This window comes from Salminus brasiliensis, chromosome 3, assembly GCF_030463535.1.
Source record: "Salminus brasiliensis chromosome 3, fSalBra1.hap2, whole genome shotgun sequence".
Taxonomy (NCBI): Eukaryota; Metazoa; Chordata; class Actinopteri; order Characiformes; family Bryconidae; genus Salminus; species Salminus brasiliensis.
Genome location: NC_132880.1, coordinates 3,426,668 through 3,439,200, shown reverse-complemented (window position 1 = coordinate 3,439,200; position 12,533 = coordinate 3,426,668). Strand labels below are relative to the sequence as shown.

At 45.8% G+C, this 12,533-nt stretch overlaps 1 protein-coding gene across 2 annotated transcripts in view; it reads right to left on the bottom strand.

Annotated features, from left to right (window-relative positions):
* The window catches only part of tanc2a (tetratricopeptide repeat, ankyrin repeat and coiled-coil containing 2a), a 160,363-nt gene that overhangs the window by 70,787 nt on the left and 77,043 nt on the right, over positions 1–12,533 (bottom strand). The window contains exon 1 of one of the 2 annotated variants that reach the window (XM_072675190.1): positions 1,936–2,366. The exons of the other annotated variant lie outside the window; for it this stretch is intronic. Coding sequence (XP_072531291.1) covers positions 1,936–1,954 — 19 coding nt within the window. The 5' untranslated portion in view covers positions 1,955–2,366. Of the gene's footprint in view, positions 1–1,935; positions 2,367–12,533 lie in introns of those variants that run through there. 2 annotated transcript variants of the gene reach the window in all.

Here is a 12,533-nt window from a genome sequence, read left to right as displayed (position 1 = left end):
TCTCTACTGCACATGCTCAGAGGGACCCTCAAAGCAGAGAATACAATTTCAACTGTATGGACAAACATCTCTGTCCCCGTCCCTTCCCCATTCCAACCAGTCAACCCTTGTCCCCATCTTCCCCTATATCCTCCTAACCCGCCCCTTTCCCAACCACTATAGCACATGCTCAGAGTGACCCATAATTTCAACTGTATGGATAAACATCTCCCCCATCCCGCTGCCATGGCCATCATTACCAGCCATCTCGCATGAACTCCCAAAACTTCTCACATCCGGAGAGTCCGCCGATGCCTGGACACACAATACTGCACTGCTTTTCACACCAAAAAGAGAAGCACTCATCCCACAGATACAGCATTAGAGCCAAAGCAGCACACACACACACACACACACACACACACACATCCCCCAACCTGAGCCCACCCCACTATCTTTTCGTTTCTATCACTCCGCTGAGATCAAAGAGTGGGCGAGGAATGCTGATAGGGAGGGATGAGAGAGATAGGAAGGGATGTGAGAGAATGCGAGAGGGTGTATGTATGTGTGTGTGTGTGTGTGTGAGAGAGAGTGTAAAACTGATTGTGAGAGTAACTGAGTGGGTTTGTGTGTTTGCTCACATTAATGTACGTGAGCATGCAGCGGAGTGTGAGCGAGAGCATATTGGGTGTTAGCATACGTATGTGGATGTATTTGTGTGTGTGTCAGAATGCCTAGCGCTGAATAATGTCCTTCTGTTTCTTTTTTCATGCTCTGAATGCTGGAGAAACCACAGAGCTTTCCGGATCTCATCAGAGAGCTGCTGGATAGTTCCTTACCAGCCATCAGGTAGCAACACACACATACACACACGGAAAAGTGGACCGAAGGACCAGCACATAAACACTACCTCCTAAATTAGCATAGAGAATTTGTCCAGACATAAACTGAACAGAAGACAGGTGCAACAAGTATGGAGCATGCTGCGCTCCTTTAGCAGTCATCTGATGAACGCTAAAGATCACAGCTTCACAATGTTTACCCCACTGCCTGAAACATCTCTTATCAGGCAACTTGTAATCTTCCTAAAGTGCCTTTTTCTTGGTCTGATCCCATTTCCGTTTCCCGCTATCAGCCGTCCCGGACGAGCCCCCCACAGAATCTCAATATAAGCCTCAGTGAGATTAGACTCCTCATCAAAATGAGAGCTGTCAATCTACTGATCTGATATCTTACATGTAAAAGAGTTGTCTGATGCCATCTGTGTTTAAGCTAGTGACCGAAGGACTCTGGAAGACACAGCGTCTAACAGAAACACACAATTTCAAGATTCCTTTAGCCATCACTATCAGATCCTACTGCTATTGCTGTCAGACATCCCAGAAGGGCCCTGAAAAGGGTTTCAGCAAGGATCTCATGAGATTAGATTCTCCTCATTCTTCTGATCTGACATCTAATAAGTATAACAGCCGACTGGTGCCTCCCGTGTTTAAGCTGATGACTGAATGACTGAAAGAAAGGCACACCGACCGAATCTTCCTAAAGGATTCCGTCTGATCTTATCCTCCAGGTATCGCCAGTCATCCCGGACGAGCCCCCCCACAGAATCTCAATATAAGCCTCAGTGAGATTAGACTCCTCTTCAAGATGAGAGCTGTCAATCTACTGATCTGATATCTTACATGTAAAAGAGTTGTCTGATGCCATCTGTGTATAAGCTAGTGACCAAAGGACTCTGGAAGACACCGCAAAGTTTCTTAATACGGACAGCCTCTGAAAGGCAAACTAGGAAACAGGGTTTCAACCACACGGACTGAAAGCTCTTAAATCAAGCGACCAGTAATCATCCTCAAGGATTCCTCCTCCATCCTTCTGCCATCTGAAATAAGCCCCCGAAAGTTCCTCAACATCCCTTCCTATTTAACCCACCTTTCTACAGAAACTCTGGGCACTTACCTCTCCAAGCTGACAGCATGTTTGTCCCCGGTTGGGGAGATATTGCAGCATGGTACACTGTCTAGAAGAAGGAGAAGAAGAAGGAGAAGCAGAAGAACCAGGACCAGGAGGACAGAAGGCGGAAAGGAGTCCGATTCGGACAGAGAGTTACAGAGATGGATGGAGTGATGCTGAAATGACAGCAAATGACCTCTCCGCAGTGTTGAGGAGAACTGCCAGGTAGCAGCGCATGCGCCAGCTACGTACACACACACAAATACATGCACACACACACTCTCTCTCTCTCTCCCTTGCACACCAGCGAGGCGGACAGACGCACCCTCTTTCTCATCTCTTTTCTCCCACTCGATAACAGCTATTCAGCTGCCTCTCTCTTCCTCTCTCTCGCCCTCCCTCTCTCCTTCTCTCCCTACACAGATTCTCTTAACCTCTCCTGTATGCGTTCAGTTCCACCCCCTTCTTCTCAACCCACTGATTCAGCCGCACAAACTCGTAACTGTGCCTTCACTGCACATCGAAAGAGCGAGGGGAGGAATGTAGAGACAGGAAGAACGTGGAAAGAACGTACTGCCTGTGCTGGCGAGAAGCTGAAAAACTACAGCCTGCTGGAGAGCAAGGCAACAAGACGGACACACAAAAGCACAGTATCATGAAAGTGTAGTGACTCGGCATTTTTCTTCAACATGGTGACACATTCAAAGCGGCCTGATTGTTGGTGCATTATAAAGCAGCAGTTCATGTTTGTGGATTCTTATTCAAACTGCTGAGATCTTCCAGTTATCATCAGTGATCCCGAATGAGCCCCCAGTTTCTCAAAACATCCCACAAAAGGCATTGGGTCAAACTCATACACATACTCTTCAACAACACAGACCAAGATCTCAATAATCAAGGAACCAGTAGTCCAACCAGTCCATCCTTCTGCCATCCTAAATGAGCCCCCGAATGTTTCTCAGCACCCCTTTTCCCACCTTCCTAAAGCCACAAAGCATCAGTTCCTGGTTCTCCAATAAGTGTTTAGACTCTTTTTTTCATCACTGTCTGATCTAACTTGCAGTTATCACCAGTGATCCAATTAAGCCCCCATAGTTCCTAAATACGGCCCACCGAAAGGCATTGGGTCAAACTCGTAAACACTGCTTCAACCACAGAGACCAAGACCTCACCAATCAAGCAACCAGTAGTCCAACCAGTCCATCCTTCCGTCACATATCATTATCAGGCATCCCAAATGAAGAATACCATCTAATCTTCCTTCCAATTATCACCAGTCATCCCGACCAAGCCCCCAAAATTTCTCAAAATGGACAGCCTCTGAAAGGCACACTGCATCAGACTGAGAAACGTACACGGACAGAAGCCCCCGAATGTTCCTCAGCACCCCTTCCCCTTTTCCCATCTTCCTAAAGACACAAAGCCTCAGTTCCTGGTTCTCCAATAAGTGTTTAGACTCTTTTTTTTTCATCACTGTCTGATCTAACTTCCAGTTATCACCAGTGATCCCAAACAAGCCCCCATAGTTCCTAAATACGGCCCACCGAAAGGCATTGGGTCAAACTCGTAAACACGGCTTCAACCACACAGACCAAGACCTCACCAATCAAGCAACCAGTAGTCGTCCTAAAAGATCAGACATCCCCCAGTGTTTCTCCAAAGTTAAACTGCATCAAACCTATAAAACATGGTGACAACCACACAGACTGAGACCTCTCTTTTTAAGCAACCAGTAATCATCCTAAACGATTCCTCCTCCATCCTTAACGAGCTCCCGAATGTTTCTCAGCGCCCCTTTCCATTTTCCCCACCTCCCTAAAGCCACAAAGCATCGGTTCCTGGTACAACAAAAAGGGGGTTCAATTCTTATTCAAGCTGCTGAGATCTTTTTCACCACTGTGCAAATGTTCCTACTGCGTGGACCAGAGAACTGCAGGGACAGGCACGAAGGCGAAGGCAGAGGAAACAGGAAGAGGATAAAAACTTCCAGAACTTCCAATGGAAGTCAATGGAAAAGGAGCTGGAATTTTATCTGGACATAATATAACATAAACAACTGCCAGATCTACATTATATCACCTGCGAAAATGGAGATACGAGAGATTTTTGCGTGATAGTGATGATACACTCGATATGGACAAAAGTATTGGGACACCTGCTCATTCATTGTTTCTTCCGAATTCAAGACTATTGAAAAGAGTTGATCCTGCTTTTGTTGGAGTAACTGTCTCTACTGTCCAGGGAAGAAGGCTTTCTACTAGATTTTGGAGAAGCTGGGATTTAATTGCATTCAGCTACAAGAGAGTTAGTGGGGGCAGTATGGAAGAAGAGTGCAGTAAACACATACACACAAACACTAGTGAACAGAGCACACACGCCCTGAGCAGTGGTCAGCCCTAGCTGTGGTGCCTAGGTGGACTACTGCCCATCAGCTCCTAGGGTTCCTTAAGGTCAGTCTGCCTCTGCCCGCCACACGAAAAACGTGACTGGAGTAACAACACACACACACACACACACACACAAACACAGGCGTAAGACACACACTCTCCCTCGAAAATTTACAACAGGAGCCAAGACTGTGAACATGCCAGCCTCTAAGGCATCAACAGCAAATGTCAACAGCGTTGTAATTACCTGCCAGGTGGTTAGCACACCTTACTCAAACACAAGAGCCTGCTTCAGGAGAAGGGCACTGCCTTGGCGGAAAGGCAAAAACAACAAAAATGGCCATTGGAACAGGCATAAACTAATCTTCCATTAGAAGCATGAACTTCAGAGCCTCTCTAAAACCTATGGAAACACTCTGCAGTATTTTGAGGCAGAACTGAAGTAGGCCGTTTGTGTATGCTGAGCAAAATTTGATCACTAGGTTAGTGTGTGCAATTTGGACTCCTCCTGCAGAGTCAACAGCTTTCTGGTTCTGCTGGAGCGCTGTGCCGAGACAGGATTAAGAGGAGAGACGACAAGATTACGATTTCACCCTGTAGCTACGAAGAAAACGGCCCAAGAAAAGCTTTTTAAATGCAAGAATTATAATGAGAAACTCCAAAGTCTGCCCTGTTTACCTCTTCTACAGGCTGGGTTTCACTTTATCTGTAATGTATAATATTTCTAAAGGATTTCTAAAGCAGAAGAAGCTGAAGAACCAGAAGAGAGCCAGATAATAAGAAGACGGAAAGGAGTCCAGTTCGGACAGAGAGGTACGGAGAAAGAGATGTTACTCTCTATTATCAGATCTTACTCTAATGATCCCGAACGAGCCCCCAAAGTTCAGCCATCCTAAATGAACCTCTGAACGTTTATCACCACCCCTCGCTATTTTCCCCACCTTCCTAAAGAAATCCTTGGCACTCACCTCCCTGTGCTGACAGCATGGTTGTCCCTAGCCGGGGAGTTGGTTTGCACCATGCTATTCTGTCAAAAAGCAGAAGAAGCTGAAGAACCGGGAGGGATGCTGGAAGGGAAGCGTAAATTAAGAACAGGACCAGATGAAGGAAGACAGAAAGGTCTCCAGCGTCTGCCCTGTTTACCACTTCCACATGGTGTCATTTGGCATCACCAGGTAGCTATAAGCAGGATTTCACGTTATCTGTAATGTAGAATATTGCTAAAGGATTCCTTCTTAGTCTGATCTTACTTTGAATTTAATTAATGATCCCAGACGAGCCCCCAAAGTGTCTTAATACGGACCTCCAAGAAACTAAACTGCATGAAACTAAGCAGCATGCTGTCAACCTCACAGACTGAACACCACTGGGATTCCTTCTCCATCCTTCTACCATCATCAGCCACCCTAAACAGGCCATTTAAAAGTGTCTTACTATTTTTATCCACCTTCCTAAATAAAGAAAACCTATGGGAGAAGGTCAAGTCAGATTTATTTAATTAATAAAAGACAGAGACAAAGAAGAAATAACGTAAGACATGAAGGATCCAAGACCCCCAGTGAGCCGCCAACGGCGACAGTGGCAAGGAGAACCTCCCTCAGAGCTGGAGGAAGAAACCTTGGGAGGAACCAAGACTCACAAGGCGGACCCGACCCGTCCTCCTCTGATCAGAACTATTTAAACATTATTGATAAAAATTACCAAACCAGAGACAACAGATAATTAATGGTGGTGAGTTATAGTTAATAGAGAAACCAGTTGGTGGGATGGTAGACTGTCTAGAAGCAGACGAAAGAAGACAGAAAGGGGTCCGATTCAGACAGAGAGTTACAGGGATGGAGGAAGAGGAACAAAGAGACAAAAGAGATCCCAAGAAAAGCAGAGCAAACTCCAAGCTCTGCTCGGCTTACCACTTCCACATGGATCCAGTGTCACCAAATAACCACATGCTGGGTTTCACTTTATGAGATAAAGAAAATATTAGCTGTGCTTGCTGGCATTGCAGCTGAAGGGTCCTCAGATGTCCTCTCACCAAGGTCTAGATCTCCAAGCTTCAGAGGAGACAGCTGTTCAGCTATGAATACAAAAGTCACCAACATAATCAGAAGGTCCACACTCAATAAATCAGCACATGCTGTCTGTGCAAGCCCTTCAAATCTCTGCATATTAGCTCTGCATACCAATCAAGCATTTGAGGTGACCACCGTCTTCTGAAAATGCCAAAAACAAAAGCCTGGAAGGGAGTGAGATCTTGTAGATGAGCTTTCTCCTCCATGTAAAATACAATGCCTGATAAATCCAGGCCAGAATCCCAGAATCCTCCTACAGGGCAGGAAGTTCTCCAGTGGACGGAAGGCGAAAGGGAGTGGGGCTGCCTCTTAGAAGAACATCCAGCTCAAGCTGGTTTTTAGATGGCCGAAGCTATGAGCTTTGAGGGTCAAGGTGGTTAAAAAAGCTGGTCATCCAGCTTGGTCAAGCTCGGTCATACTGGTTGTCTAGCTTGGACAAACCGTCAAACTCTAATGAAAACATACGCTATGGTGGTCAGGAGCTAAGCTGGTCAACCAGTAAAACCAGCTTGACCAGCGTGAGCTTGTTAATTAGCTGGATCGGGTGCGTCAGGTGTTTTGGGAGTAGGTTAAACCCTACAATGTCCTGGACCGACAATGTCCTGGACCGACAATGTCCTGGACCAACCCCATAATTCAGAGTTACACAAGGTTCATCAAGCAGACACCTGCCTCCACCAGTGTTTCCAGCCCTCAACACCTCCAGGAACAGTAAACTGTGAGGATCTGGCAGTGGCTGAGATCCTCAAACTACTCAAACACTCGAGCATTGATCCAGCATGACCCGATAGCCATGCATCGCAATACCCACCGGTAGCACCAAGAGTTTTACAGCAACTCTGACTGCTTGATTTACAGGCATTATTTTCACAGAGCTGCCTCTGACTCTGTGCCCTGCAGTGAGGTGTACAGTATCCACAGGTGTACAGAATTACGATCATTTAGAGGCCTTTAAAGACAGGCTCCAAAGCAACCTCATAAAAAAAACAAGGAAATGGGAGGAACACACGGACCCGACTAAATCAAATCTGCCACCGACAGCAGCTCCAAACACCGTCCATTTCTGCAGCTTTACTTCATTCTCTAATGTGAGCTGTGGCGCGGTGCCTGATTGGCTTCTTCAGTCTTGCTGTTAAACCTGACAGGATTCCTGAAGCTCTGCTTAGAGCAAAGCCTGCAATTAGCAAGCTGAGTTGGTCCTCACCCAACCGGCCGCCCAACACGAGCAGCCCTGAACACGGAGGAGCTGGATTAACTGCTGCATTACGGAGGCTGGGTTGGATATCCCTTTAGAGCGAAGGCCGTCTTCAAATGTGAGGAGTGGCTTTTTGGAAGGAGCTGAAAGTCAAGCGAGAGTCAACGTGGTTTTCTGCTTGCTCTTTAGAGAAGTCCTAAAGTAGGGCTTAATGAATAGGTGTTTTATTGTGCAACAAATGTGAGGGGACATTTTAAAATCATTTTAGAGGCTCAAAAATGTGTGTTATGTTTTTGTTGTAGGTTTTTGTGCTTGAGCCAAATTGTACATTTTGTTTAAAATTACATGTACATTTTTAGTTTTTTTTTGGTGGGTGAAAATTGTATTACAGACAATTATGAGTGTTTAGCTCATAATTTTAGGGTCATAAGTTTAGGGGGGGGGGGGTGTTCTTTTTTGTGATTGTAATTGTGAAAATTGTAAAAACTGTAATGTAGTCTTTTGGGATTTTTGCAAAAAATGTATAATGAGAAAACTGTGATGTGTTTGTTTTGGTGGGTGAAAACTACAAATTGTAGTGTTTTATTCTAAGGGGTTTTATTCTGTTTTATATTTAATTTGGGGATAAAAATGGTGTAACAAGGGAAACTGGTGTATTTTTGTTTTTGCCACCAATTCCCAAAATAGGGAAAACTGTTTGTGGGTGAAAATTGTGTAATTATTGGGTTTTATTGTGTAAATGCAGTTTTTTTCCCTTGGAGGTGGCAAAATTGGTCTAACAGGGAAAACTGTGGGTGAATAACATTTTTTTTGGGGGGGGGGGGGGGGGGGTGAACATTGTGTAAATGTAGAATCTTTATGTAATATGTAAGAGGGAATATCCCAAGTCATTTGTTTTAGGGGTAGCAAAAATGTACAGGGCTCAAATTCAGTTGTTTTTTATTTGTCTTTTTTATGGGGGTAAATTGTGCACCCCCATAAACACAGTTTTCCCTGTTTTGGGAATTGGTGGCAAAACCAAAAATACACCAGTTTCCCTTGTTACACCATTTTTATCCCCAAATTAAACACAAATCAGAATAAAACCCCTTAGAATAAAACACTACAATTTGTAGTTTTCACCCACCAAAACAAACACATCACATTTTTCTCATTATACATTTTTTGCACCCCCAAAAAACCATGTAATTTTTTAAATTTTTTTAATTTTTTTTTATTGTATTCTATCCAGCCAAACCTTTCTTTAATGAAACCAGGCTGAATAATCTTGACTTTAGCAAGTTAAAGAGCACTGAGACTTTATGAATTGCGAGTAATTACAGAGCTATGCAGCTAAAACACTTCCCCAAAAATGAGAGCCATGACTTGCAGCCAATGCCAGTGATCTTGAGAGAATTGGGTTTAATTGGAAGAGCAGCATGTGGTCCTCCGCCAGCGATAGCTAATATTTCAGTAGCCTGTCGTGTCAGGCCTCGTGAATTGTCACTCTAATTCTCTGACTTAATTAAAACGTCCGTAGTTTATCCTAAAATGCCGTTCATTACAACATGCTGTGCAGGTTTCCTCCAGTCATCGTGGCAGGTATGGCCTTGGACTGCTCCACAAGCTCATGATTCTTCTCGCGGTGCTGCAGGCTAACCATCATTCGCCCTGCCAACAACGACAACGTCATTTTTCCGCCATGGATCACCACGCGATCTGTCTTGCGCACTCCTGCTCCTCCAAGCTGCTTACCATGCACATTTAATTTACGGCAAACATATTAATAAGGGCGAGAGAGCTGCAATCTAGCGGAGCACCAAAGAAAAGGAGCTGAACGAGTGCAGCAGAACCTCACACCCCCCCACACCCGCTCCCAACCCCAACCCCCCGCAGAATGGAAGACACAGTTGTTAGTCGCTGTACTGTATCAAAGCTCATGGGATTCTTCTGTTCGCATGGTGAGATCAAAGCCGAAACCACAATACAGCTGCAATGCAAAACAGACGGGAGAACCGGGGGGAAAAAACGCAGACCCCAACCGCAACAACACAGCGATGCATTGTTTAAAAAGGAGCCGCTTACGAAAGCAGCTGAAGAGGAACGAAAGAACACCCGCTCGAGAAGCTGGAAAACAAGTCCTAATGCAGCCCGTAGTCGGGAGCGGTCGGGGGGTGGGTAAGGGAGCAAAACGAGGTAAGGAGGCCATGGCTAAGTCTCTCAAATGGCTTTGGGCATTTGTCCCAGCATCACTGGCACACGGCCTCCCTTGTCTGACACCATTACCGCAAGCAGGACTAAAGCTCGCAGCCACAAAAGCCCAGAGGGTGATGATTTGATCTAGTGCTACTCTGCTGCCATGTAGCTTTTTGTAAAAATGAGCACAGTCTGTCTCTTCGGTCCAGAGCGTGGGTTACGGGCTCCGCATCCAGGCTCCGCATCCAGTGCTTCTCGGATCCAAACCTCGAGTCAGAACCTAATCAACCTACAAGCTGTTGGAGAAGTCGAGTCGAGTCAACAAAAGTGGAGTCAGAAATGACTCAATCTAACATCCTGTAAACTCCAACTCCACCTTGTTCAGTTCTCCCAAACCACCACCACCACCACCTCCCTCGTCTCTCTCTCTCTCAGACACATCTCTCAATCCTAGCTCCATTTATCAGACGGCGGTCTGGCCTTCTAGCTCAAAGGAGACGCTGGACTTCTCTGAGTTCTCCTCCTCTCTTATAGTCTCCTCCCATATCATCACATGCCGAGGGTCTGAACTCGCAAAAGGATAGTTTGTCTGTCATGTGTGGAGCTCCAAAACCAGCTAGAACTGAGTCATGGCTCCTCATGGCTTCAGAAGATACTGGCAGAGCTGACTAACAAGAGGATCCACATGGCTTCCAGATCGGGCCAATTCAAGACAGGCAGGAAACAAAGATGGATCCGATTATTGGAGCAAACGGAGGCTGCCACTGCACTCCGTCTTTTTTTACATGCCATTGTTTTGTATATCAATAAACATACACCAATAAGCCATAACATTAAAACCACTTGCATCATACTGGGTTGGTCCCGCTCCCAAAACAAGCCCTGACCAAGCATGGCATGGACTCACAGGACTTCCGAAGGGGGCCTGCAGTTCTGTAAGTTCTTAAGTGGAGCCTCCAAGGATGACATCAATGATGAGCACCAGTTGAGCACCAGTTGACCAGTTGCCCTTCCTTGGAGCCCCCTCGGTTAGGTACTGACCACTGCATACCGGGAGCACCCAATAAGACCTCTCAAACGTTCTGGAGATGCTCTGAGCTGAGTCGTGATGGCTAGGCGACTGGGTTAAAGCATCTCCAAAATGTTAGGCAGGTCTTATGGGGTGTTCCCGGTATGCAGTGGTCAGTACCTAACCCCACGCTTGGCCATTTTTCCGCCTTCCAACACATCACCTTCAAAAGCTGACAGTTTACTTGCTGCCTAATCTGTAGACTCCAACCCTTGACTGATGCCGAAGCAACCAGATTTGTAATTCACTTCACCTGTCAGTGGTTTTAGGGCTCGGTTTTAAGGAGACTTCCATTAACAACAACAGCAGATGCAGCAGCCAGACGGAAGCACAGACATGAACACGGTATGAAAGAATATTTACCAGCGCAATCCCACTATTCTAGCTAGGTTGAGGGTGAGAGGACGCAGCAAACACAAAATTCTGTGCCAGTCCTTGTTATTGTTTCACCAGTTCCTTTTTTTTTTATTTTAGCCAGGATAAAATTACAAGCCCCATTCGCCAAGCCTGGTATCTCTTCATCACTGGACTTTTCATTTTCCCCTTTTGTTCCGAGCTAACCAACAGCTCCTATTTCCCTGCGCCGGTCCTCGGCACGGTCTGCATGATTTGCGACAGCCTAAGTAAATCAAACATTTATTAGGGGAGCATTGCGAGAGCATGGTGTGGTACATTCTGTGCTGCTCCTGTGCTTATACGTACGGTGCATGTGGCGCACTGTCTGGTAGCAATGCATGGTGAGACTGAAGTGCTCTTTCACACCACGCAGGGACAGCCGGCGCTGCTGAGAGCATGACTCAGATTCATTATGAAGCTCACGCAGAGACGGACTGCGGACTGGATGGTGAGGAATGTCAGGTCAAGTTTGTTGGTTTAGATCCTCGGCTGGTCGGAACAGAGAGAACCCAGAGGGTTAGAAAAGCCTGAACTGGACTTAGGACAGACAGAGTGTGTGTGTGTGTGTGTGTGTGTGTGTGTGTGTGAGCGAGAGCGAGAATGTGTGTGTGTGTGTGCAATGAGGCTTCAGACGCAGACACGCCCCTGCAGTTACCCAGCCAGACGCCAGAAGAAAACAAACACAGCTGAAGAAATCACACTTACAGTCACACACACAGATAAGACTGTGTGGACAAAAGTTTTGGGACACCCACTCATTCTTTATTGTTTCTGCTGAAGTCAAGGGTATAAAAAAAGAGTATATCCTTTATTTGATGTTGGAGTTGGTGTAACAGTCTCTACTAGAGCCTCTACTAGATTTTGTAGCACTCACAGCACTGCTGTGAGGATTTGATTGCATTCAGCAGTGACAAGAACATTCTCAGGAAGGCTCAGGATGTTGGATAGATGTTCACCACCTCACCTCACCTAACCTCATCATCCCCAACTCCCAAACTCATCCTCATCAAAATCCATCATTCCAGAGATCACAGTTCTTCCATTGCTCCAGAGCTCAATGCTGCTGGGGGGCTTTATACCCCTCTAGCCCACCCCTGGCACTAGGCAGCATGGTGCTAATAGGTTTATGTTTATCTGCTCCAGAGAGTCCTATTCTACTGGCAGTACTTCTTCTCTACAGGGACTAGACAAGCAATGTGTGTGTGTGCATTTGCATATCATAATTTGCACAGCTTAATATAGCTGAATGCACTTAAAGGAAGGGGTGTCCATAAATATTTGGACATATAGTGCATAGTGTCTCATATGTCTTA